Source organism: Ascaphus truei, chromosome 7 (assembly GCF_040206685.1).
Source record: "Ascaphus truei isolate aAscTru1 chromosome 7, aAscTru1.hap1, whole genome shotgun sequence".
NCBI classification, from domain to species: domain Eukaryota; kingdom Metazoa; phylum Chordata; class Amphibia; order Anura; family Ascaphidae; genus Ascaphus; species Ascaphus truei.
The window spans coordinates 45,021,432-45,045,955 of NC_134489.1; the positions used below are offsets into that span (position 1 = coordinate 45,021,432).

General features: G+C 49.8%; 1 protein-coding gene across 6 annotated transcripts in view; it reads right to left on the minus strand.

Moving 5' to 3' along the window:
* The window catches only part of GON4L (gon-4 like), a 92,110-nt gene extending 74,887 nt beyond the window's left edge, over positions 1–17,223 (minus strand). For 4 of the 6 annotated variants that reach the window (XR_012802624.1, XR_012802623.1, XM_075608154.1 and 1 more), the window contains exons 1-11: positions 17,067–17,223; positions 15,870–16,825; positions 15,446–15,598; positions 14,740–14,933; positions 13,976–14,050; positions 13,824–13,874; positions 11,740–11,790; positions 10,690–10,791; positions 10,212–10,331; positions 8,349–8,519; positions 6,390–6,582 (exon numbers count right to left, since the gene is read on the minus strand). Coding sequence is in view for 4 of the 6 variants with exons in the window: in XM_075608154.1 (XP_075464269.1) it covers positions 6,390–6,582; positions 8,349–8,519; positions 10,212–10,331; positions 10,690–10,791; positions 11,740–11,790; positions 13,824–13,874; positions 13,976–14,050; positions 14,740–14,933; positions 15,446–15,598; positions 15,870–16,825; positions 17,067–17,077 (2,077 nt within the window). In the remaining 2 variants the exon portion in view is untranslated. Of the gene's footprint in view, positions 1–6,389; positions 6,583–8,348; positions 8,520–10,211; positions 10,332–10,689; positions 10,792–11,739; positions 11,791–13,823; positions 13,875–13,975; positions 14,051–14,739; positions 14,998–15,445; positions 15,599–15,869; positions 16,826–17,066 lie in introns of those variants that run through there. The other 2 variants (XM_075608155.1, XM_075608156.1) reach the window with 2 other exon arrangements.
* Between the last annotated feature and the right edge of the window lie 7,301 nt (positions 17,224–24,524).

Below are 24,524 nucleotides of genomic sequence, written 5' to 3' on the forward strand. Positions count from 1 at the left end.
CCCCTACCGAATGCTCCTCTTCCTCTGGGACCCCGAAAAAGATTCCAAATCGTCAACTGTTCATGCTGGTTGCCGTGAAAAGGGTCGGTATGACTTGGCTTCTCTGTGGGGCATTCTGTCCTGCTGGGGGGGGGGAATCACCTATTCTCTCCCAAGGCAGGGACGCTCGCCTTCCACCGGACACATTAGAAATCATTGCATCAAGATTAGGGCCAAATAGGTATCAAGGATAGGAAAAACAAGTTGTTTTTTGATGTGGAGTCTGCCACCCAGTGTCTTAACCACAGAGCTCTTCTAGCTGCTACCGACAGTGCCTTGCCCCTTGCACAGACGCACTGTGTCCAGAGAAGCTTCAGCTATATAAAATCGGTTGCCAGCTTGATTTCAGCAAGTGTACTCAGAATCAATGCCCGCTTGACCCCTTTTCTAGTGCTTCCTCTATGTTGGCTATCCCCTGATGCACATAGCTCTGGAAAGGAATGCTGTGGCCATTGCCAGTTTGCAAGCTAATCCTTCTACCAGAAAAGCTCTCTCAGGGCACTTTCCATCTTGCAGTCCATAGCATCTTTAACCCAGTGCCGTCGCGCTGACGCCTTCATTGCATATTCCCGTTTTAAGTAGCGGTGTGATTACGCGCTCACTGACGCATGATGATGATGCTGGAGCTTCAGGGGGAGAGGAGCAGAGAACCGCTTAGGGGACACTGCACGATGCTGGAGCTTCAGGGGGAGAGGAGCAGAGAACCACTTAGGGGACACTGCACAATGCTGGAGCTTCAGGAGGAGAGTGGCTGAGAACCCCTTGAGGGACACTGCACAATGCTGGAGCTTCAGGAGGAGAGTAGCTGAGAACCCCTTGAGGGACACTGCACGACCTGCAGTCCTGGGAAGTCCCAATTTAAGAAATAAACTTTACGCTGTGTGCTGCGGCTGTTGCTTTCCTTACTTGTCAGGAGTTTGATCAGTGTGGCGATTACATACTCTATACATAATAATAATAGCATGTTTTTGTTTAGTGCTGCTAGTTATACGTAGCGCTTTATAGAGACATTTTGCAGGCACAAGTCCCTGCCCCGTGGAGCTTACAATCTATGTTTTTTTTGGTGCCTGAGGCACAGGGAGATAAAGTGACTTGCCCAAGATCACAAGGAGCCGACAGTGTGAATTGAACCAGGTTCCTGTGCTTCAAACTCTCAGTGCCAGTCAGTGTCTGTTACTCACTCCCTCTCCCATACTCACTCTACTACGTTACACACACGTCATCTCTGACCTACTTTCAGCCGTTATACCTACCAATAGTGCACAGTGTTAGGTTATGTTGTAACCACACTATCCTATATTTCGGCTGCGGCTGTTATTACACACTACATGTATTTTGTATCAGTGGGCTATACACCTGCGCATGGTACCTATTTGCAGACATGAGGCTTTGTTTCACCGGACCATTTGGTTGAGTGGTAGTCGTTTAGCAAGAACTATTAATTAGCTATTGAGCTTATTCCTCCTACTACCCATTTCTCTCCCAGCACCTTCCCCCTTTGGGGATCATTTTTATTCCTCTTTTAATTCACGTGTACATACTTTCACTTGTTTCGGCGTGATACTTATTTTCCATTAAAGTTTTGTTATTTTCTGTTTTTAACAGACTTCACGTCTGTCACCTGTGTTAGCCCCTGGTGGGGTAGTGGGGTAGTTGCATTTATCAGTGGATATCTTATCCTTATACTATGTACTAGTGTACCATGAGTGCGTGCTTATAGGGATCCAGGTGACTCCTTTTCTCCCTACGCACCTGGTATCATTATCCATTTGCTTGTCTCAGGTATTGAGCGGTAATTGTATTGTTGTATGAGTCCCAATTTAAGAAATAAACGTTACTGCTGCGCTCTAGGACAGGAAAATAATGTTCTGCGGGAGATGGAAGGAGTTGCCCGACTAACTGAAATAATATGAATATTACATATCAGCTACAATAAGGAAACGTTTCCCTTTGCACACAGGCTGGACTATGCGCAGGTCGCAGGCCGGACTGTGCGCAGGTCGCAGGCCGGACTGTGCGCAGGTCGCAGGCCGGACTGTGCGCAGGTCGCAGGCCGGACTGTGCGCAGGTCGCAGGCCGGACTGTGCGCAGGTCGCAGGCAGTACTGTGCGCAAGTCGCAGGAAGTAATATGCGCAGGTAATAATATGCGCAGGTCGCAAGCAGGCATATGCGCAGGTCGCAGGCAGTAATATGCTCAGGTCGCAGGCAGTAATATGCGCAGGTCGCAGGCAGTAATATGCGCAGGTCGCAGGCAGTAATATACGCAGGTCGCAGGCAGTAATATGCGCAGGCAGTAATATGCGCAGGTCGCAGGCAGTAATATGCGCAGGTCGCAGGCAGTAATATGCGCAGGTCGCAGGCAGTAATATGCGCAGGTCGCAGGCAGTAATATGCGCAGGTCGCAGGCAGTAATATGCGCAGGTCGCAGGCAGTAATATGCGCAGGTCGCAGGCAGTAATATGCGCAGGTCGCAGGCAGTAATATGCTCAGGTCGCAGGCAGTAATATGCGCAGGTCGCAGGCAGTAATATGCGCAGGTCGCAGGCAGTAATATGCGCAGGTCGCAGGCAGTAATATGCGCAGGTCGCAGGCAGTAATATGCGCAGGTCGCAGGCAGTAATATGCGCAGGTCGCAGGCAGTAATATGCGCAGGTCGCAGGCAGTAATATGCGCAGGTCGCAGGCCGTAATATGCGCAGGTCGCAGGCAGTAATATGCGCAGGTCGCAGGCCGTAATATGCGCAGGTCGCAGGCAGTAATATGCGCAGGTCGCAGGCAGTAATATGCGCAGGTCGCAGGCCGTAATATGCGCAGGTCGCAGGCAGTAATATGCGCAGGTCGCAGGCAGTAATATGCGCAGGTCGCAGGCAGTAATATGCGCAGGTCGCAGGCAGTAATATGCGCAGGTCGCAGGCAGTAATATGCGCAGGTCGCAGGCAGTAATATGCGCAGGTCGCAGGCAGTAATATGCTCAGGTCGCAGGCAGTAATATGCGCAGGTCGCAGGCAGTAATATGCGCAGGTCGCAGGCAGTAATATGCGCAGGTCGCAGGCAGTAATATGCGCAGGTCGCAGGCAGTAATATGCGCAGGTCGCAGGCAGTAATATGCGCAGGTCGCAGGCAGTAATATGCGCAGGTCGCAGGCAGTAATATGCGCAGGTCGCAGGCAGTAATATGCGCAGGTCGCAGGCCGTAATATGCGCAGGTCGCAGGCCGTAATATGCGCAGGTCGCAGGCCGTAATATGCGCAGGTCGCAGGCAGTAATATGCGCAGGTCGCAGGCAGTAATATGCGCAGGTCGCAGGCAGTAATATGCGCAGGTCGCAGGCCGTAATATGCGCAGGTCGCAGGCCGTAATATGCGCAGGTCGCAGGCAGTAATATGCGCAGGTCGCAGGCAGTAATATGCGCAGGTCGCAGGCAGTAATATGCGCAGGTCGCAGGCAGTAATATGCGCAGGTCGCAGGCAGTAATATGCGCAGGTCGCAGGCAGTAATATGCGCAGGTCGCAGGCAGTAATATGCGCAGGTCGCAGGCAGTAATATGCGCAGGTCGCAGGCAGTAATATGCGCAGGTCGCAGGCAGTAATATGCGCAGGTCGCAGGCAGTAATATGCGCAGGTCGCAGGCAGTAATATGCGCAGGTCGCAGGCAGTAATATGCGCAGGTCGCAGGCAGTACTATGCGCAGGTCGCAGGCAGTACTATGCGCAGGTCGCAGGCAGTACTATGCGCAGGTCGCAGGCAGTAATATGCGCAGGTCGCAGGCAGTAATATGCGCAGGTCGCAGGCAGTAATATGCGCAGGTCGCAGGCAGTAATATGCGCAGGTCGCAGGCAGTAATATGCGCAGGTCGCAGGCAGTAATATGCGCAGGTCGCCGGCAGTAATATGCGCAGGTCGCCGGCAGTACTATGCGCAGGTCGCAGGCAGTAATATGCGCAGGTCGCAGGCAGTAATATGCGCAGGTCGCAGGCAGTAATATGCGCAGGTCGCAGGCAGTAATATGCGCAGGTCGCCGGCAGTAATATGCGCAGGTCGCAGGCAGTACTATGCGCAGGTCGCAGGCAGTAATATGCGCAGGTCGCAGGCAGTAATATGCGCAGGTCGCAGGCAGTAATATGCGCAGGTCGCAGGCAGTAATATGCGCAGGTCGCAGGCAGTAATATGCGCAGGTCGCAGGCAGTAATATGCGCAGGTCGCAGGCAGTAATATGCGCAGGTCGCAGGCAGTAATATGCGCAGGTCGCAGGCAGTAATATGCGCAGGTCGCAGGCAGTAATATGCGCAGGTCGCAGGCAGTAATATGCGCAGGTCGCAGGCAGTAATATGCGCAGGTCGCAGGCAGTAATATGCGCAGGTCGCAGGCAGTAATATGCGCAGGTCGCAGGCAGTAATATGCGCAGGTCGCCGGCAGTAATATGCGCAGGTCGCCGGCAGTAATATGCGCAGGTCGCAGGCAGTACTATGCGCAGGTCGCAGGCAGTAATATGCGCAGGTCGCAGGCAGTAATATGCGCAGGTCGCAGGCAGTAATATGCGCAGGTCGCAGGCAGTAATATGCGCAGGTCGCAGGCAGTAATATGCGCAGGTCGCAGGCAGTAATATGCGCAGGTCGCAGGCAGTAATATGCGCAGGTCGCAGGCAGTAATATGCGCAGGTCGCAGGCAGTAATATGCGCAGGTCGCAGGCAGTAATATGCGCAGGTCGCAGGCAGTAATATGCGCAGGTCGCAGGCAGTAATATGCGCAGGTCGCAGGCAGTAATATGCTCAGGTCGCAGGCAGTAATATGCGCAGGTCGCAGGCAGTAATATGCGCAGGTCGCAGGCAGTAATATGCGCAGGTCGCAGGCAGTAATATGCGCAGGTCGCAGGCAGTAATATGCGCAGGTCGCAGGCAGTAATATGCGCAGGTCGCAGGCAGTAATATGCGCAGGTCGCAGGCAGTAATATGCGCAGGTCGCAGGCAGTAATATGCGCAGGTCGCAGGCCGTAATATGCGCAGGTCGCAGGCAGTAATATGCGCAGGTCGCAGGCCGTAATATGCGCAGGTCGCAGGCAGTAATATGCGCAGGTCGCAGGCAGTAATATGCGCAGGTCGCAGGCAGTAATATGCGCAGGTCGCAGGCAGTAATATGCGCAGGTCGCAGGCCGTAATATGCGCAGGTCGCAGGCAGTAATATGCGCAGGTCGCAGGCAGTAATATGCGCAGGTCGCAGGCAGTAATATGCGCAGGTCGCAGGCAGTAATATGCGTAGGTCGCAGGCAGTAATATGCGCAGGTCGCAGGCAGTAATATGCGCAGGTCGCAGGCAGTAATATGCGCAGGTCGCAGGCAGTAATATGCGCAGGTCGCAGGCAGTAATATGCGCAGGTCGCAGGCAGTAATATGCGCAGGTCGCAGGCAGTAATATGCGTAGGTCGCAGGCAGTAATATGCGCAGGTCGCAGGCAGTAATATGCGCAGGTCGCAGGCAGTACTATGCGCAGGTCGCAGGCAGTACTATGCGCAGGTCGCAGGCAGTAATATGCGCAGGTCGCAGGCAGTAATATGCGCAGGTCGCAGGCAGTAATATGCGCAGGTCGCAGGCAGTAATATGCGCAGGTCGCAGGCAGTAATATGCGCAGGTCGCAGGCAGTAATATGCGCAGGTCGCCGGCAGTAATATGCGCAGGTCGCCGGCAGTAATATGCGCAGGTCGCAGGCAGTACTATGCGCAGGTCGCAGGCAGTAATATGCGCAGGTCGCAGGCAGTAATATGCGCAGGTCGCAGGCAGTAATATGCGCAGGTCGCAGGCAGTAATATGCGCAGGTCGCCGGCAGTAATATGCGCAGGTCGCAGGCAGTACTATGCGCAGGTCGCAGGCAGTAATATGCGCAGGTCGCAGGCAGTAATATGCGCAGGTCGCAGGCAGTAATATGCGCAGGTCGCAGGCAGTAATATGCGCAGGTCGCAGGCAGTAATATGCGCAGGTCGCAGGCAGTAATATGCGCAGGTCGCAGGCAGTAATATGCGCAGGTCGCAGGCAGTAATATGCGCAGGTCGCAGGCAGTAATATGCGCAGGTCGCAGGCAGTAATATGCGCAGGTCGCAGGCAGTAATATGCGCAGGTCGCAGGCAGTAATATGCGCAGGTCGCAGGCAGTAATATGCGCAGGTCGCAGGCAGTAATATGCGCAGGTCGCAGGCAGTAATATGCGCAGGTCGCAGGCAGTAATATGCGCAGGTCGCAGGCAGTAATATGCGCAGGTCGCAGGCAGTAATATGCGCAGGTCGCAGGCAGTAATATGCGCAGGTCGCAGGCAGTACTATGCGCAGGTCGCAGGCAGTAATATGCGCAGGTCGCAGGCAGTACTCACCCTCGTTTCCCACATCCTCTCGCATGAGGCTGCCCAGCCACATCTTCCACTCCTCGTCATCGGCTGTGTTGGGGTCGTACATGTCTGGAGTGATGTCAGGGGCTCGGAATTTCGCCTCCAGCTGCCCGATGGGGATGTCTTTTAGGGGCCTCTTAGAGCGCGTGCGACATGCAATGAGGCTCTCATTCAGGGACTGCCAGGAAAAGTAACAGCGTCAGACCTCACTTACCCCCTCTTACCCAGCACAGACAGACAGATGTGTACGGACAAAGGTGGTCCGGGCAGGTCGGCCTTAGGCTTTGCGGGGCACAAGGCAGCACGCTCGCAGCGAGACCCCCTCCTGTAAAAAAAAGTTTAGGACCTATCTTGCCGAGCAGCGTCACAGTGTCATGACGCTGTGAAGTAATATGTCACGTTGCCATGGCAATGCGACACCACCGCGGCATGTGACATCACGTTGCCGTCGTCATTTGACGTCGGTCACCACCTATTTGTGGTGGTTAAAATAATACAGTTTGTGGGAATTACAGGGTTACATAGTTACATAGTGGCTAAGGATGAAAAAAAGACATGTGTCCATCAAGTTCAACCTATGCTAAATTAAGATGACAGATACTTTATCCTATATCCATACTTATTGACCCAGTTAAATATCATCCTATAATATCTCATAAGGGGACAAATAAATTCCTTCCTGACTCCAATAATTAGCAATCATATAAATCCCTGGATCAACATCCTTCCTATGTTACTTATTTGGTATATCCCTGTATACCATTCCTTTCTAAAAAGATGCCCAACCTTTTTTTGAACATATATATTGTATCTGCCATCACAGTTTCCATGGGTAATGAATTCCACACTGTAACTGCCCTTACTGTAAAGAACCCTTTCCTTTGTTGTTGATGAAATCTCCTTTCCTCCAACCTGAAGGGATGCCCCCGAGTCCTTTGTACTGCGCTTGGGATGAATAGTTCTTTTGAAAGCTCCTTGTATTGTCCTCGAATATATTTGTATATAGTTATCATATCCCCTCTTAGACGCCACTTTTCTAATGTAAATAAATCTAATTTAGCTAGCCTCTCATCATAAGTTAGATACATTGCCCATTTAATGCAATATAAGATCTTGTTTGCCTTTGCAGCTACTGTCTGACTTTGGGCACTATTGCTAAGCCTGCTGTGTACAAGCACTCCTAAATCCTTCTCCATCAATGATTCACCTAATTTATCCCCATTTAATTTGTAAGTCGTCTGTTTATTCTTGTATTATCTGTATTAAACCTCATCTGCCATTTACCTGCCCACGTTTCCAGTCTCTCCAAGTCCAAGTCCTTCTGGGGAGAAATTACATCCTGCTCTGATTCTACTACCTTACACAATTTAGTATCATCACTTTGCTCTCGAGGCCAACCTCTCTCTCGTCTTGTCAGCACCGGAATCCAACTTCCACCCGAGTGGAGGTGGGAGCTAGAGAGGGGCAGGCACGCTCCCTTCCTCCTGCTCCCCCCCTCCTGTCGGTTGGAAGTTGAATCCCGGCGCTGAAAAGAGGGAGCGCGGGGCCCAAGGCGGCTGCCTTGCACTAAGGTCGGCCCTGGGTCCGAGCCATCTTTGAGGGGAGTCTCAGTGGGAAAATTTTGAAGGGCAGTTCACCCAAAGTTCATCTTGTTCAATTCATGCAAACTGTATTATTTTAACCACTACAAAAAGGAGTATTTAAGTTCTTGCCCTGGAATCCTGCATCTCCTCACCACTGATATCCTCTCATAGGGCCACATCATCATCAAGGTCGCAAAACCCTTACATGTGAAATCTGGGGGTTGTCTGCTCAGGGGGGGCCTGGGAGTTTGTTAAGGGAGATGTTCTTCTTATGGACGACCCTAACAAAGGGGCTAAATATGTTTAGGGTGTGTCCCGGGCAAGTTCCCCCAGCCCTCGCACCAGCCCCATTATCCATCACCTGGTTGGATTCCATGCAGACCGAGCTGCTTGCCAGCTCCTCATCCACAGCATGCAACTTCTCCATGAAGGAACTGTCCTGCTCCTGCTTTGGTTTTGGAGGAGGGGGGGGACCCATAGGGACAGCTTCAGCACTTATGTGCCTGACGAATCCAGGAGCTGCCCTTTGCACCTAACAAGACAGGGAGAGTTAGGGTGACTGACATCCCAACAACTTTCAGCAACTCTGTACACAGACCAGGAATTAAAATCCCACGGGGGAAAGAATGAGCAGTGCACACATGCGCGAAACGTGTCAGAGGTTCTCTGTTTGTTCTCTTTATTTTATCATGTTGCTGATGGCCCAATAAATATTTGTAACCATTTTTGAGCGATCCAGCCTCCATCGCTTCCTTTCGGCAGTGCACGGCTCGTTCTTTCCTCTGTGGGATTTTACTTCCGGCATGCGACTACAAGCTGGGAGCACACTACCTCCGGATAACAGCTTGGTCGTGAGTAAACTGGAAGTGATTGTACTACTTATATTCACGCTTTATTTCTAAAGATATTGTCCAAGTCTAACTCCAAGAGATATTACCTTTATGTCGTGAGGGGGTCTGTATGTCCTACCTTGTAGTGTTCTATATACATCTCCCCTCTGGGTGCAATTACCAAGGTTTTTTCTTCAATCTAAACTAAAGCTGCCTCACATTTTAATCTGGTCTGTAACTGGTACATACGCCTATAATATGTATTATCTCTAACTGTGCATGCAATGTCTTGTATATAATGTGTACCCTGCTCACTTTTGTAACTGTATTTGTAACCATGTATTATTTGTCATCTTAACTCTGTGCCCAGGACATGTGTGAGAACGAGAGGTAACTCTCACTGTATTACTTCCTGGTAAAACATTTTATAAATAAATATGACTATCTGGATACACTACATTTACAAATGTTATAATGAAATATTTAATATATGTCCTGTGTAAAATGAAGACTATGAGACGTTATTTATGTACTGTAGAGCACTGAACCTTGGTTCCCTTTTTCCATCTGTACACAGACCTGCTAAACACTCTTACAAGGTCACATAGCATCACACACTGCGGTCTGAAGCCCTTATTAACCTCTGATATCTGCTAGCATCTCTTGCTTCTACAAACACATGATGTTCTTCACGCAGCAAACAGAGCTTTATTTAACATCCTTTAATTACAGCGAGCAGTGGTATAAGGCCTGAAATAGCAGTCCGGGGGCCCCCTTTCCAATAAGTGCAAAGAATTGACAGATGTTGAATAACTTCAAAAAGCAGAATTCACAGTTGCTGTGGGACGTGGCCTAGCGCTCCGTCGCTAGTTCTGCTCACAATTTTCCTGTCTGCAGGAAAAACGGAGCGTGCAACGGAGCGTGCAACGGAGCGTGCAACGCGGCGACCACCCCTTGAAGCAGGCCTGGCCCCATTGAGGAATGTCTCTTGTCCCCGCAGCGCCCGCCAGCGCGGACCAAGCCTAACGTGTACACGATGCACAGGATGCTGCCTGGATGTTGGAAGCTGGCAGGTAATGGGCCACAGTGCCCTGATATAAGTCCTGTCAGCTAATTAAATCTGTTATATGCATATATCTCCTTGAATTGGGGTAATACAGATGTGTCAATATCTGTGGTTGTCAGGTAGACGTCACTAGGCACATACCTCACCAAGGTTATGCCAATTATATTTTATTTCTGTCCATCATCCTATTACATCCTATTATACAAGATCTTACTATCAAGTTCAACATAGAGCCTTATGTGATTTTTGTGGGCACCACTTTCCACACTTCATACTAACGTGTACACTGCCTGTTACTATCCCACATATATACGCTCTGCGTAATTACCTGCCAGGAATCCTTTCCCTCCTCATCTGTCTCTGTTGACTCAGACGGATACTGCACCCTCTGGCGTTTTGCGCTCACGGGGGAGGAGGATGTGCTCTCCACATCACTCTCCAGCAGACTCTGAGGGGAGCAAGGAGAATGTGAGAGGCACGGTGCCCTGTCATATGCAGGAGTTGCTCATAACCGGGGTCACTTAGAATAATGAGCTCTTCTGACCAGTAACCTCATACAGTACGTTGTTCTAAACGCCCTGCCCCATAATATCCGACGTATAAGAGCTCGAGACTTGTGACATCCTATGTATAAAGAGAGTTTAATAAGCAGTGTGCATGCTCACACTTTGTCTGACCTTTGGCTTCATGTTCTGTAATATCACATGTATAATTAGTGCACAAGACATGTGACATTACACCCCATGTCCCGGACATGTTTCATAGAGCAACATATGGGATCTTAATTTGTCAGACTCTACACTAACCTCCTCGGCAGTCTCATCCTCCTCCTCCTCTTCCTCCTCTGGCTGGTATTCTTCATCAGACAAATCTTCCTCTTCCAGGGGAATGTCAACAAACTGAGGAGCCTGGAAAGACCAGAGCAGCAAGGACAGTGCTTTAGAAGCAGAGCGCGAGGGCGGCGGGGCGCAGAGCGCGGCGGGGCGCAGAGCGCGAGGGCGGCGGGGCGCAGAGCGCGAGGGCAGCGGATGTTCCCCCCTCCTCCCGGTCCCGCGGTGTGTGGAGGAGAACAGTGGAGCTGCGCAGGACCGCGCTCGTAAGCACGCACACTCTCCTCTTAGCGCCATGCCGGCATGTGGGGGACAGGAGGCGGTGCCTCATGGCCCGCTCCTCCTGCGTAAATTTTCAGTGTGGAGCTGAGGGTGGAAGGCGCGGCGAGGGGGAAAGTAAGCTGTGGGTGAGGGGGGGTGATGGGGGGGGTGAGGGTGGGTGATGGGGGGGGGGGGGGTGAGGGTGGGTGAGGGTGGGTGAGGGGGGGTGAGGGGGTTTGTGGGCCACCGGAGTGTTTGTTGAGTGTGCAAACGGTATATTTAGGTTACACAATATATATATAGAGTCTGTACCTGATTCCTTTTGGTGGTAGCAGCCGGTGAGGGTTTAGTGAGGTGAGAGGGTTTAGTGCGTTGAGAGCTGCGAAGCTCAGTGAGGGCTGGGAGAGTGAGGCAGTGGTGAGGTGTGCGGGGGCGGGCCAAGGGGGCCTGAAGCAGTGGTGTGAGTGTGTGAGGCCAATGAGAGGTGTGGGGGGCGGGCCAAGGGGGCCTGAAGCAGTGGTGTGAGTGTGTGAGGCCAATGAGAGGTGTGCGGGGGCGGGCGGGCCAAGGGACCAATGAGATTGCCGCTAGGGACAGGGAACACAGTGAAGCACACATACATACAATGCTTTCAGAAATATATAGTAGATTTATTTATAGGCTAAAAATAAGAAACCTGCAGATCTCCTCAATGGGAGGATCCCATACAGGAATTTGCCCTGTGATTTAATTTTAGAACAGACACATACAATATGAGACATTCACCTTCACCTCTCCAGCTTTCTTAATGGGAGAGAGATTCCATGTTGGAATAACCTGAGACACAAAATGTAAATTAATTGTAATCCGTTGCATAATGAGACCTGCCTGCCCCCTACCCAGCCCCTGCATGTCGTGTAATCAGGCAATCCAAGCTTGACCATCACGGGGATTTAAAGCTTCTAATAAACACAGCAGCCCGGCTGTTACTGGCAAATAATAGGGATGCAGGAAACTATTTCTATAACAGGGGATGTTAACCAGGGGATGTGCCCCCTCACCCACTCCAAACTCTCACCCACCTGTACACTCCTAAAACCCTCACTCACCTGTACCACCAAACCCTCACCTGTACCCCCCCAAACTCTCACACACATGTACCCCCCAAGCCTTCACGTGCACACCTTAAACCCTCACTCACCTGTACCCCCCAAACCCTCACTCACCTGTACCCCCCAAACCCTCACTCACCTGTACCCCCAAACCCTCACTCACCTGTACCCCCCAAACCCTCACTCACCTGTACCCCCCAAACCCTCACTCACCTGTACCCCCCAAACCCTCACTCACCTGTACCCCCCAAACCCTCACTCCCCTGTACCCCCCCAAACCCTCTCACCTCTACCCTCCCAAACCTGTATCCCCCCAAACCCTCACCTGTATCCCCAGACCCTCACTCACCTGTATCCCCCAAACCCTCACACATGTACCCCGCAAATCCTCACCTCTACCCCCCCAAACCCTCACTCACCTCTACCCCCCCAAATCTTCACTCACCTGTATTCCCCCAAACCTTCACTCACCTGTACCCCCAGACCCACACTCACCTGTACCCCCAGACCACTCACCTATACCCCCAAACCCTCACCTGTACCCCTCCAAACCCTCACCTGTACCCCTCCAAACCCTCACCTGTACCCCTCCAAACCCTCACCTGTACCCCTCCAAACCCTCACCTGTACCCCTCCAAACCCTCACCTGTACCCCTCCAAACCCTCACCTGTACCCCTCCAAACCCTCACCTGTACCCCTCCAAACCCTCACCTGTACCCCTCCAAACCCTCACCTGTACCCCTCCAAACCCTCACCTGTACCCCTCCAAACCCTCACCTGTACCCCTCCAAACCCTCACCTGTACCCCTCCAAACCCTCACCTGTACCCCTCCAAACCCTCACCTGTACCCCTCCAAACCCTCACCTGTACCCCTCCAAACCCTCACCTGTACCCCTCCAAACCCTCACCTGTACCCCTCCAAACCCTCACCTGTACCCCTCCAAACCCTCACCTGTACCCCTCCAAACCCTCACCTGTACCCCTCCAAACCCTCACCTGTACCCCTCCAAACCCTCACCTGTACCCCTCCAAACCCTCACCTGTACCCCTCCAAACCCTCACCTGTACCCCTCCAAACCCTCACCTGTACCCCTCCAAACCCTCACCTGTACCCCTCCAAACCCTCACCTGTACCCCTCCAAACCCTCACCTGTACCCCTCCAAACCCTCACCTGTACCCCTCCAAACCCTCACCTGTACCCCTCCAAACCCTCACCTGTACCCCTCCAAACCCTCACCTGTACCCCTCCAAACACTCACCTGTACCCCTCCAAACACTCACCTGTACCCCTCCAAACACTCACCTGTACCCCTCCAAACACTCACCTGTACCCCTCCAAACACACCTGTACCCCTCCAAACACTCACCTGTACCCCCCCAAACCCTCACCTGTAGCCCCCCAAACCCTCACCTGTACCCCCCAAACCCTCACCTTTACCCCCCCAAACCCTCACCTGTACCCCCCCAGACCCTCACCTGTACCCCCCCAAACCCTCACCTGTACCCCCCCAGACCCTCACTCACCTGTACCTCCCCAGACCGTCACTCGCCTATACCCCCCCAACCCCTCACCTGTATCCCCCAAACCCTCACCTGTACCCTCCCCAGACCCCCACCTGTACCTCCCAGACTACCACCTGTACCCCCAAACCCTCACCTGTACCCCCCAAACCCTCACCTGTACCCCCCAAACCCTCACTAACCTGTACCCCCCCAAACCCTCAATCACCTGTACCCCCCCAAACCCTCACTCACCACTCCTTTCTCCACCACCTCCTTCAGCTTGGAACGTGTCATTTTGGGCTCCTGGAAGAAATCAATTTTAGGTGAATATATATGCATCCAAACGTACGTGTGCATACGTGGAAACACACACACACACACACACACACACTTAGGGAACTTACAAACGTGGGCACATCCTCAGTCTCACTAATTGCTGCTTTCATCATTGCAACCACATGTTCATTGGTGATCACTTCCTGCAGGGAGACAGTGGAAATGTGACACTGCGTTTATAACAGGATGCACAGCTCTCATCTCAGAATTATCAGTCCCATTCTACAGAGGTCACCCGCCAGCGGCGACCAAGCGCGTGGCGATCACCCGCCAGCGGCGACCAAGCGCGTGGCGATCACCCGCCAGCGGCGACCAAGCGCGTGGCGATCACCCGCCAGGGGCGACCAAGTGGCGATCACCCGCCAGCGAAGACCAAGTGCGTGGCGATCACCCGCCAGGGGCGACCAATCGTGTGGCGATCACCCGCCAGCGGCGACCCCGCTGACTATTACTAATAATTTTATCCTAAAAGGTATTCCTGAATATTATCCCGTATTAAACTTTCAAGTAGCTTCCCCACTATTGAAGTCAGGCTTACAGGTCTGTATTTCCCCGGCTGTGATCTAGCTCCCTTTTTAAATATAGACACCACATCTGCTTTACACCAATCTTGTGGTACTGAGTCCGTGGAAATTGAATCCTTGAACATTAAATGTAATGGTTTGGCCATTACTGAACTTGGCTCCTTATGAACTCTTGGATGTATACCATCGGGGCCAGGGGCCCTGTTTACTTTAATTGTATCAAGCTGCCTATGCACTTCTTTCTCAGAAGGTAAGAACAGCTCAGTGCTATCAATGTGGAAAGTTTGGAATGCAGAGGGGTCACTCACATGCAAGATGTTCCGTACATTCACCACTGTCAGGTTGTGCTGCTTCGCTCCGTCTTCCAGGGTCCTGTCCAGAGTCTGATCCACGTCACAGGATAAAGCAGCTTCCTCCTCCTCCGGTCGGATCTCTTGCTTCCTCTTTGTGGGCATCTTCCTCCTCCTCTTTCTGTTCTCCCCATCCTCCAGGTCATCATCCTCTATTCATGTAAAAGTTGTTGCTTTGTGACCGTGCATTATAACTTTATTGAATGAGGTTTAATGCTGCGGTAAACAACCCAATTATTTACATCGCTGCAAGTGCTGCTCTGAGCACAACCAATTGGTCTTCATACATCACACTAATAAATCAGGAACAATCTGGGCTCACTGTGTCAAAGTTAAAATGGAAGTGCAAAGTCTTTTTTTTTTTTTTTTTTGTCGCAACTCGCACAAATATCTGCACTAGGCAGTGTCTATGTATTAATCTGGCTGGGGCTATAAAGTCTTTTGTTTTACCACAAGTGCCAAATTCTACAACAGTAGAGGACCCCTTATAAATATGCTGTGTTTCAGACAGAACAGATGCTGCTTCATCACATACTACTTTCTTGATACATAGATCTGTCTATAGTCATGTAATTAACTTTCATCTGACAGCAGCGGCTGAGAGCAGGTCAGATCTGTCACATCCAACACTTAAATCATAGCACCACTCAAACTGGGTACATACCCAAGGGGATAAACAGTCCGACATCGTCTTCTGGCTCATCACAGTCTCTCGCGTTTGTCAGAGCTGGGGCTGGTGTTGCGTTAGCCAGCACCGGAGGGTTCTTTCCAACTTCTGAGCCTTCATCCGCATCAGGCCGAGCTATAGGAGATTGATCTAAAGAAATTACCCTGATTAAAATAGCAACAACAGGACAGGAGGCAGAGCGGTAAAGAGACCAATGAAGTTAATATGGTGATGTGCTGTAAGTAGGGGGAGCATTCATGAACCTAGAACAACAAGTAACTTTCTCATTCTCTATCACCGCAGACCAGATGCAGAGAAGGGGATTATTCTCCACGCTGCTCTCCCTACTCCTGGTCGGTAGAACTATACACAGGGTGCACAGTGGGTTGTAAACACACAGACGCCCGGAGTCCTCGCTCACCTGATTGAGGTTTTTCCTCTGGATGGGTCCTGGGTGCAGGCTCATTTTCAGGAACCCTGCTGGCGCTCTCACTGTCTATTTCAGGCTTCATCACAGCTCTTCCCACTAGGACCAGAGAGGAGAGCTCACAGAGTCCTTCTCTGAGCCTCATCAGAGGGGCAGGAGGCTCAGTCCTGGGGGGTCTCACCAGAGGAGTCGGAGGCTCAGTCCTGGGGGGTCTCACCAGAGGGGTCGGAGGCTCAGTCCTGGGGGGTCTCACCAGAGGGGTCGGAGGCTCAGTCCTGGGAGGTCTCACCAGAGGGGTCGGAGGCTCAGTCCTGGTTGGTCTCATCAGAGGGGCCGGAGGCTCAGTCCTGGGGGGTCTCACCAGAGGGGCTGCAGGCTCAGTCCTGGGGGGTCTCACCAGATGGGCCAGAGGCTCAGTTCTTGGGGGTCTCATCAGAGGGCCCGGAGGCTCAGTCCTGGGGGGTCTCGCCAGAGGGCCCGGAGGCTCAGCCCTGGGGGGTCTCGCCAGAGGGCCCGGAGGCTCAGCCCTGGGGGGTCTCACCAGAGGGGCCGGGGGCTTAGTTCTGGGGGGTCTCACCAGAGGGACCGGGGGCTCAGTCCTCGGTGGTCTCATTAGAGTGGCTGCAGGCTCAGTCTTTGGGGGTCTTCGCATAGTGTCCTGAGGCTCAGTCCTGGGGGGTCTCATCAGAAGGGCAGCAGGCTCAGTCCTGGGGGGTCTCATTAGAGGGGCCGCTGGCTCAGTCCTGGGGGGTCTCATCAAAGGGGCCGCAGGCTCAGTCCTGGGGGGTCTCATCAAAGGGGCCGCAGGCTCAGTCCTGGGGGGTCTCATCAGAGGGGCCGGAGGTTCAGTCCTGGGGGGTCTCATCAGAGGGGCCGCAAGCTCAGTCCTGGGGGGTCTCTGTGAAGGGGCCGCAGGTTCAGTCCTGGGGGGTCTCTGCGAAGGGTGGTCCCTGCAAGGTAACATTTCTGTGTCAGCACTCTGCACTCAGAGGTATGTGAGACAGCTCTGACCAGGGAAAATAATAAAAATAGATGGCAGTCCCCAAGCCATTAAAGACATAACCCACCCCACCCCACCCCGGTAAGCCCGGTCCCTCCTTCCCCCCAGTAATCCCAGTTCCCCCCCCCCCCCGGTAGGGCTGGTCCCCTCTCTCACTCTCCCCTCCCCCCCGGTAGGGCCGGTCCCCTCACCTCTCCTCCATCTCCGTAACTTCCCGCCGGAAACTGTCTCGTCCCAGAGAGCGCCGGCGCGCGCCATCTCTCGCAATTACTATTTCCGGTCCCCAGGAAACATCCTCCGGTGGAGAAAGGTTCCGCGATCGTCAACCTCGGGTACCAACTGCCCCAAGCATCAGGGTATCTGCCCCCAACAACCCCTGCAACATGTGATCCCCCCTTAGTAACTGCCCCACCCCCACAACATGTTACCCACAACTGCCCCCACCAACATGTGATCCCCCTTACTAACTGCCCCCACCATTAATTCCACAAAGGGGGAGTTTACAGAGAAGGGACAGCCTGACATGTTATTACAGTTCTTACACACACCGACTTTATCACACACCGCTGGGTAAGTGCCTGCGACTTTATCACACGCCGCTGGGTAAGTGCCTGCGACTTTATCCACACCGCTGGGTAAGTGCCTGCAACTTTATCCACACCGCTGGGTAAGTGCCTGCAACTTTATCACACACCGCTGGGTAAGTGCCTGCGACTTTATCACACGCCGCTGGGTAAGTGCCTGCAACTTTATCACACGCCGCTGGGTAAGTGCCTGCAACTTTATCACACACCGCTGGGTAAGTGCCTGCGACTTTATCACACGCCGCTGGGTAAGTGCCTGCAACTTTATCCACACCGCTGGGTAAATGCCTGCAACTTTATCACACACCGCTGGGTAAGTGCCTGCGACTTTATCACACGCCGCTGGGTAAGTGCCTACGACTTTATCACACGCCGCTGGGTAAGTGCCTGCAACTTTATCACACGCCGCTGGGTAAGTGCCTGCAACTTTATCACACGCCGCTGGGTAAGTGCCTACGACTATCACACGCCGCTGGGTAAGTGCCTACGACTTTATCCACACCGCTGGGTGCCTGCGACTTTATCACACGCCGCTGGGTAAGTGCCTGCGACTTTATCACACGCCGCTGGGTAAGTGCCTGCGACTTTATCACACGCCGCTGGATAAGTGCCTGCGACTTTATCACACGCCGCTGGGTAAGTGCCTGCGACTTTATCACACGCCGCTGGGTAAGTGCCTGCGACTTTATCACACGCCGCTGGGTAAGTGCCTGCAACTTTATCACACGCCGCTGGGTAAGTGCCTACGACTATCACACGCCGCTGGGTAAGTGCCTACGACTTTATCCACACCGCTGGGTGCCTGCGACTTTATCACACGCCGCTGGGTAAGTGCCTGCGACTTTATCACACGCCGCTGGGTAAGTGCCTGCGACTTTATCACACGCCGCTGGATAAGTGCCTGCGACTTTATCACACGCCGCTGGGTAAGTGCCTGCGACTTTATCACACGCCGCTGGGTAAGTGCCTGCGACTTTATCACACGCCGCTGGGTAAGTGCCTGCGACTTTATCACACGCTGCTGGGTTATTTTATGTGTTTTATACTGGGAATTTTTGGGTGTCTGTAACTGTTTATGCTTGTGATGTTTCTTGTTGACTTTTATCTCAGACAATCCAGGAGGAGCACATAAGGGAAACAAGGAAGAAATAATACAAAATTTAAGTGCAGATTTATTGGTAAAGAGATATATGATGAGATGCAATCTTGGCTCTGATGGTATGCCTACTCACAAGATATCAATGATAAAAATGCGTTTTGCAGATAGGGCTGCTACCCAATGGATGTTAATGATGTGTGGAACTCCCTCTAGGCTCGGCTCGTCAGCATGGTTGTGGCATATATGAGAAAGACAGCAAAACATAGCGCGATCTGATGTATACAAAAACTTTATAAAAATAGGTATATGAAATGTGCACTTACAATGTGCTAAAAACAATCAAGCATTTGACCCAACAAATGTGTGTATATTGAGGTCACCGCAGCTCTCTCACCGCCTCCCCTTGGTATACCGGAGCTCCTTCGCCTGCACTTTGAGATCCCAGCTAAGCAAAGCATATACCAAGGGGATATCTTGTGAGTAGGCATACCATCAGAGCCAAGATTGCATCTCATCATATATCTCTTTACCAATACATCTGCACTTAAATTTTGTATTATTTCTTCCTTGTTTCCCTTATGTGCTCCTCCTGGATTGTCTGAGATATATCATACGTTCTGGAACCCGTGAAACAGGTCCCACCACAGGGTTTGAGCAGGGTCACCAATTTTAGCTTTCATTTTATTTAATTTATTGAGCACATTAATTATTTTTCCACTTGTGTATATTTTGCACGTTGTAGTCTCACACTTTAAGTAGTTAGCGCCTTTTATCACTATTTCTCACTGTTTTGTTGACTTTTGCCAGAATAAACCCCTATTTATTTAACCCTTACGCTGACTTGAGCTGTGATCCCTGTATAAGTGGTCTCTTGTGACACAGCTTATAACTGAAACCTACTCCACACTTCTCACAGACTCTGTGGCTTACAGACATAAACAAGGAAAATAAACAAATAAGATACAGCTGAGAAACAACCAAGATTGCCTAGAGTACTAAAAGCAAAAACAGGATTTATCTTAACAGAAAAGTGAATCAAACACTTATATCAAAGACACGGAGATATAGCTAACCAATAACAGCTTATGGAAAAGGTCTTTGTTTCCACCTTCCCAAAACATGCCTCAGAAGTCACCCCTCAAAGATAGAGAGAAAATAAAGGGTCGTACTCATGTCCCTAAACAAAACTATGCTGCCGGAAGATTCTCAATAAATCGTGTCGTCATCACTGGCACAATCGCCAATAAAGTAAGAGTCTCTGACCAATGTGCCAGACCAAAAATGTACACGACTCAGAGAAGATCTCTGGAATCAATTCTCACAACGTAAAAGCAGAGTAACCCATTTGGAACAGAGGATCTCTGACGCAGAAAAAGTAGCCTGGGTCGTTGGGTATGCCAGAGTCTGTAGAAAACAAGGATCTCTTACAGTTTACAGCTGAAGAGTTGAATTAGCGACTTAAACTTAGAGATCCAGCTGTTGTTGATCATTGAGAGAGCCCACAGGTTGGGAATAGAGATGACAGATGAGGATAAGATTCGGCACAGTAGACCAAGACCAGTTCTGGTTAAATGTCTGCATTTTAAAGACAAAGTCGCAGGTCTTTAAGCGTTTCGCAGAACCCCTGAACTTTCTTATAATCAAAAGAAAATACTAATATTTCAAGATTACTCGGCAGATCTTTCTGGGAGGAGGAAGGCGTTCTCAACATATGTTCCACCCTCTGTCAGGAGGGTGTAAAATTTTCCCTGATATACTCAGCCCAGTTGAGAATTTTTTTGGAACAAGGGATTCAGACCTTTCCATCACCGGAAGAAGCACAGACGTATTGAAACTTTTATTTTCTAAAAAAAAAAATGTTTCTAGCCGGAATGTTACGTTTTTGCCAGACACAACGCCTATTTTGGTATCTCCAATCCCAATCTGACTTATTGGGGGACATAGTTCAGTGATATTTCTAATTGATCCAGAGCCAGTTACTTAATAGCTGTTGCTCAGGAAAATTGTCTATTTTAAACCAATTTATTTTTTCAACTTTGTTAAAAAATGAATATAACAATATGGTTTCTTCTCCTAAATGAAGGAAACTCTCCAATATAAATAAATACCCTGGTCACACCCAAAAGAGAACTTGCAAGCTGTTTTAAGGGATAAAGACAAAGAACAGCATCAACGGTTATTTTATTGAAGAGTAAAATGTGAATGCATCTCTCACCATGTGTCCGTAATTTTATAACATTGTTATACTATTTTTTTATTTTTTTTCCCATTTCGGCGACTGCAATTCATGTGCCTTGAGCCATTCTTTTCTCACATCCGTTTTAATAAAGGTTTGTAAACCCCTGGAACTTGGTTGCAGGATCAAAAATGTTTTTTGGTTCTTCCCATAAGGATCGGACTTCGAGTCTTCCTCTTCTACAAGGTTGTATGTACCTGACACACAGGACACTACACTATTTGGACATATGTGTATTTATACATATAATTTTTCCTAATTTTATTCTTTTTTGGCTAGGTATTTACATTTTAATTAATCAATATTCACCTCCACTGCTGGCGCCACGCTATTGTTTTATTTTTGTAGCAGCTCAGTACAGCTATCTGGTTATGTAGTTTCATTGATATGTTTGATAAACATGTACTATTGGAATTCTTGTGGGGTCCAGAAACCATGGGTGGCCTAGCATTACTTTGGATTAAACAAGGAAACCCCCAAAAAACTAAACTAATTGGACCAAAAACGTAGGACTCATCATTTTTAGGGATCAACGGCACAGCTACTAACGTGGAACATTGGGGGAATTCGCCATAGAGAGGGAACGTGTTGCCGCATCTGAACAGGTTTAAGACAGACATTGCGATGTTACAAGAAACCCCCTTATCACCAGTAGAAAAGGCCAAGTTTAACCCTTTGAGTGCTGGAGGATCCGCCCCGCTGGCACAGCGCGGTTAGATGACAGCGGAGGCCCTTCACCCAGTAACGGAAGAGGAGCCCTCTTCCATTTCCCTATACTTCAGGTCACGCCCTACGCAACCTAATCTCCAGTACCAGACCGCACGATGTAGTGACTGTCTTGTGGCAGCCAAATGGTTAAAAGAGAATGGGATAACGTTTGCTATGCAGCCTCATGATCTAAATGGAAGTGAGACGGGGAATCCTCGTTAGGAAGCGCATACCGTTTGATGAAATAAGTCAGCACAGTTATTTATTTATTTATAAAATGTTTTACCAGGAAGTAATACGTTGAGAGTTACCTCTCATTTTCAAGTATGTCCTGGGCACAGAGTTAAGACAAATAATACATGGTTACAAATACAGTTACATAAGTGAGCAGGGTATACATTATATACAAGACATAGCATGCACAGTTAGAGATAATATATTATAGGCAATGTAACAGTTACAGACCAGATTAAAATGTGAAGCCAGCCTTAGTTTTGAAAGAACTTAAACTGGTGGTGGATTTGAGAGTCTCCGGTAGGTTGTTCCAGTTTGGGGGTGCACGGTAAGAGAAGGAGGAGCAGCCGGATACTTTGTTGAGCCTTGGGACCATGAACAGTCTTTTGGAGTCAGATCTCAGATGATAAGTGCTGCATGTGGTAGGGGTGAGGAGCTTGTTCAGATAGATGGGTAGCTTGTCCAGAAAGTATTTGAAGGCAAGACAGGAAAGGTGAACTTTGCGCCTAGACTCTAGTTCTTTGAGCATTTCGCAGTGATGTGTGTTGTAGTTGCATTGGAGAACAAAACGGCATATAGAATTTTAGAGGGTATCACGTTTGCTAAGGTGGGTTTGGTATACTATGTCTCCATAGTCTATAATTGGCATTAGCATCTGCTGTGCGATACGCTTTCTGACCGGCAGACTTAGGTAGGATTTGTTCCTGTAAAGTACACCTAGTTTGGCATAGGTTTTGGATGTCGGGGTTCAGTGATTCCGGGAGTAGATATATTGCTACACACAAATGTTTGATCCTTCTTAACTTCTGTGCACCTAATGTCTTTTGATAGAAGTTTTTCACTGACCGCACAGGAAGGATACTGGAATATGATGGTACGCCACTGATTTTGCGGGGAGATGATCCTCTGCTTGAGAAAATGTCTGGGTGTGAGAGGGCAAAGAGAGGCCCTTAAAACTCCTAACAATTAAATTGAACAGATCCGTGAACAATCACACGTCCTGATACACATGTAACTGCTCCAAGGCACATTGTTCTACAATTGATTTCTTCTTATTCTCCAATGCACTGATTGAGAAAATCCTCTCTGACCATGCTCTGGTATGAACAGATATCCATTTAAATCCCTCCACGCAGAACTAAACACTGGAAATTCCCAGACGTGGTTAATGATCGTATTCTTAAAACATAGTTGGAGACGGCATGGGTGACATTTTAAAGAGATAAGGGGTTACACAAATCTGATCCTTTTTAAATTTGGGATGCAACTAAAACGACTCGGTGTAATCATTTCTAGAGCTGCTTGCAAAATACTTTAAAGCAAATTTTATAAAGCTGAACACGGCTCTTTCTGAAGCCTACTCCAAGATCAAAAGAAACCCTGAGAAGAGAGTAGGGTTCAATGCACGAACACAGATTATTAAAAGAGCAAAGTTTTACCTGTTGGGCCATAAAGCCGGAAAATTCTTAGCCAGCCTGGTGAGAAATTATAAATCAAATGCTTATATTATGGCACGAAAGGATGTAGATGGTAATAGACATATTACACAGGATAACATAGCAGAGATTCGTACTAGATTTTATGATAACCTATAGAAACAAGACCCTGAAATGCTCAAGAAAAGGGAGATTGCTGGAACAAAATGGTCTTCCCACAAATTAGGGCAGAGGTAGATTCTGCTATAAAGGACAGTAAAAATGATAAGGCCCCAGGTCCAGATGGATATACGGCTGAGTTCCACAAATAGTTAATTGAAAGGGTTATTGAACCACTAATAAAAGTTTTGATCCACCTTCTAAAGAGAACGTGGTGTCCTCTATACTTTAACTCAGCCTTGATCAGACTGATTCACAAAAAGGAGCAGAGCCCCAAAAACCCTGCATCATATCACCCAATTGCATTATTAAACTTTGACTACAAACTGTTTACAAAAATTCTGGCAAACAGGTTTAAAAATATCTTGAGGGCGAACCAGCTCTGTGATGTCACCGACACGCCTCCCCGTCTCTTCTGCATGCAGGACACAGATCTCTCCTGCTGCAGGCGGCGGGGAGAAGCCGTGTGAAGCTTGCGCCCTCTCCAGCGTTCACCATGGCCGCAGCTTAAGGGAAAAGTCTCATTTGTACCAGTTTTGAAATTGCCGCTCCAAACATTTTGGAGCAGCAATTTCAAAACCGGTGCAAGTGAGACGTTTTAGTACTTAAAGGTCCCTGCAGGGGGGGAAAGCTTTCCTCAGCTGCGGACCGGACCTTACCCAAAAGCGCGCGGCCTCAGGACCGGCATGAGACTGGAGGCCTCCCAAGGTAAAGAGTGTGTGTATTCTACAAATGAGGTTTAATGATCCAGATAAAAATGATCCAGATAAAAAACGCACACCTGCGGGCACGTGACCTGCATACAGGACAAGCGTTAATACATATGGCCCGCTTTTTAAACTTCGCAAAGGTCACTCAAATGAACAACATCTCCCCTCAATCCGTCCCCATATATCATCGGTCACAAACAGCACACAAGTGAGCACGTGACTTAGATATGCAACCAGGGTTAATACACACGGCTACTCTAGCCAACCCACCTTTCTCCTCTGCAAGGTACTTTCAATTAGTTAATATTAACCCCTTACTCAGTTGCAATCATATCTATCCGCTTCTACCACCCAAGAAATATGCAAATACAATATATGTAATTATATGTATCTGCCAGGGTCGCGGGTCCCCGTTTATTATAGAAAAACTGCACTTATCACACAAAAATCTGGTGTGGGCTCTGAATGAACTGTTGCATGCTC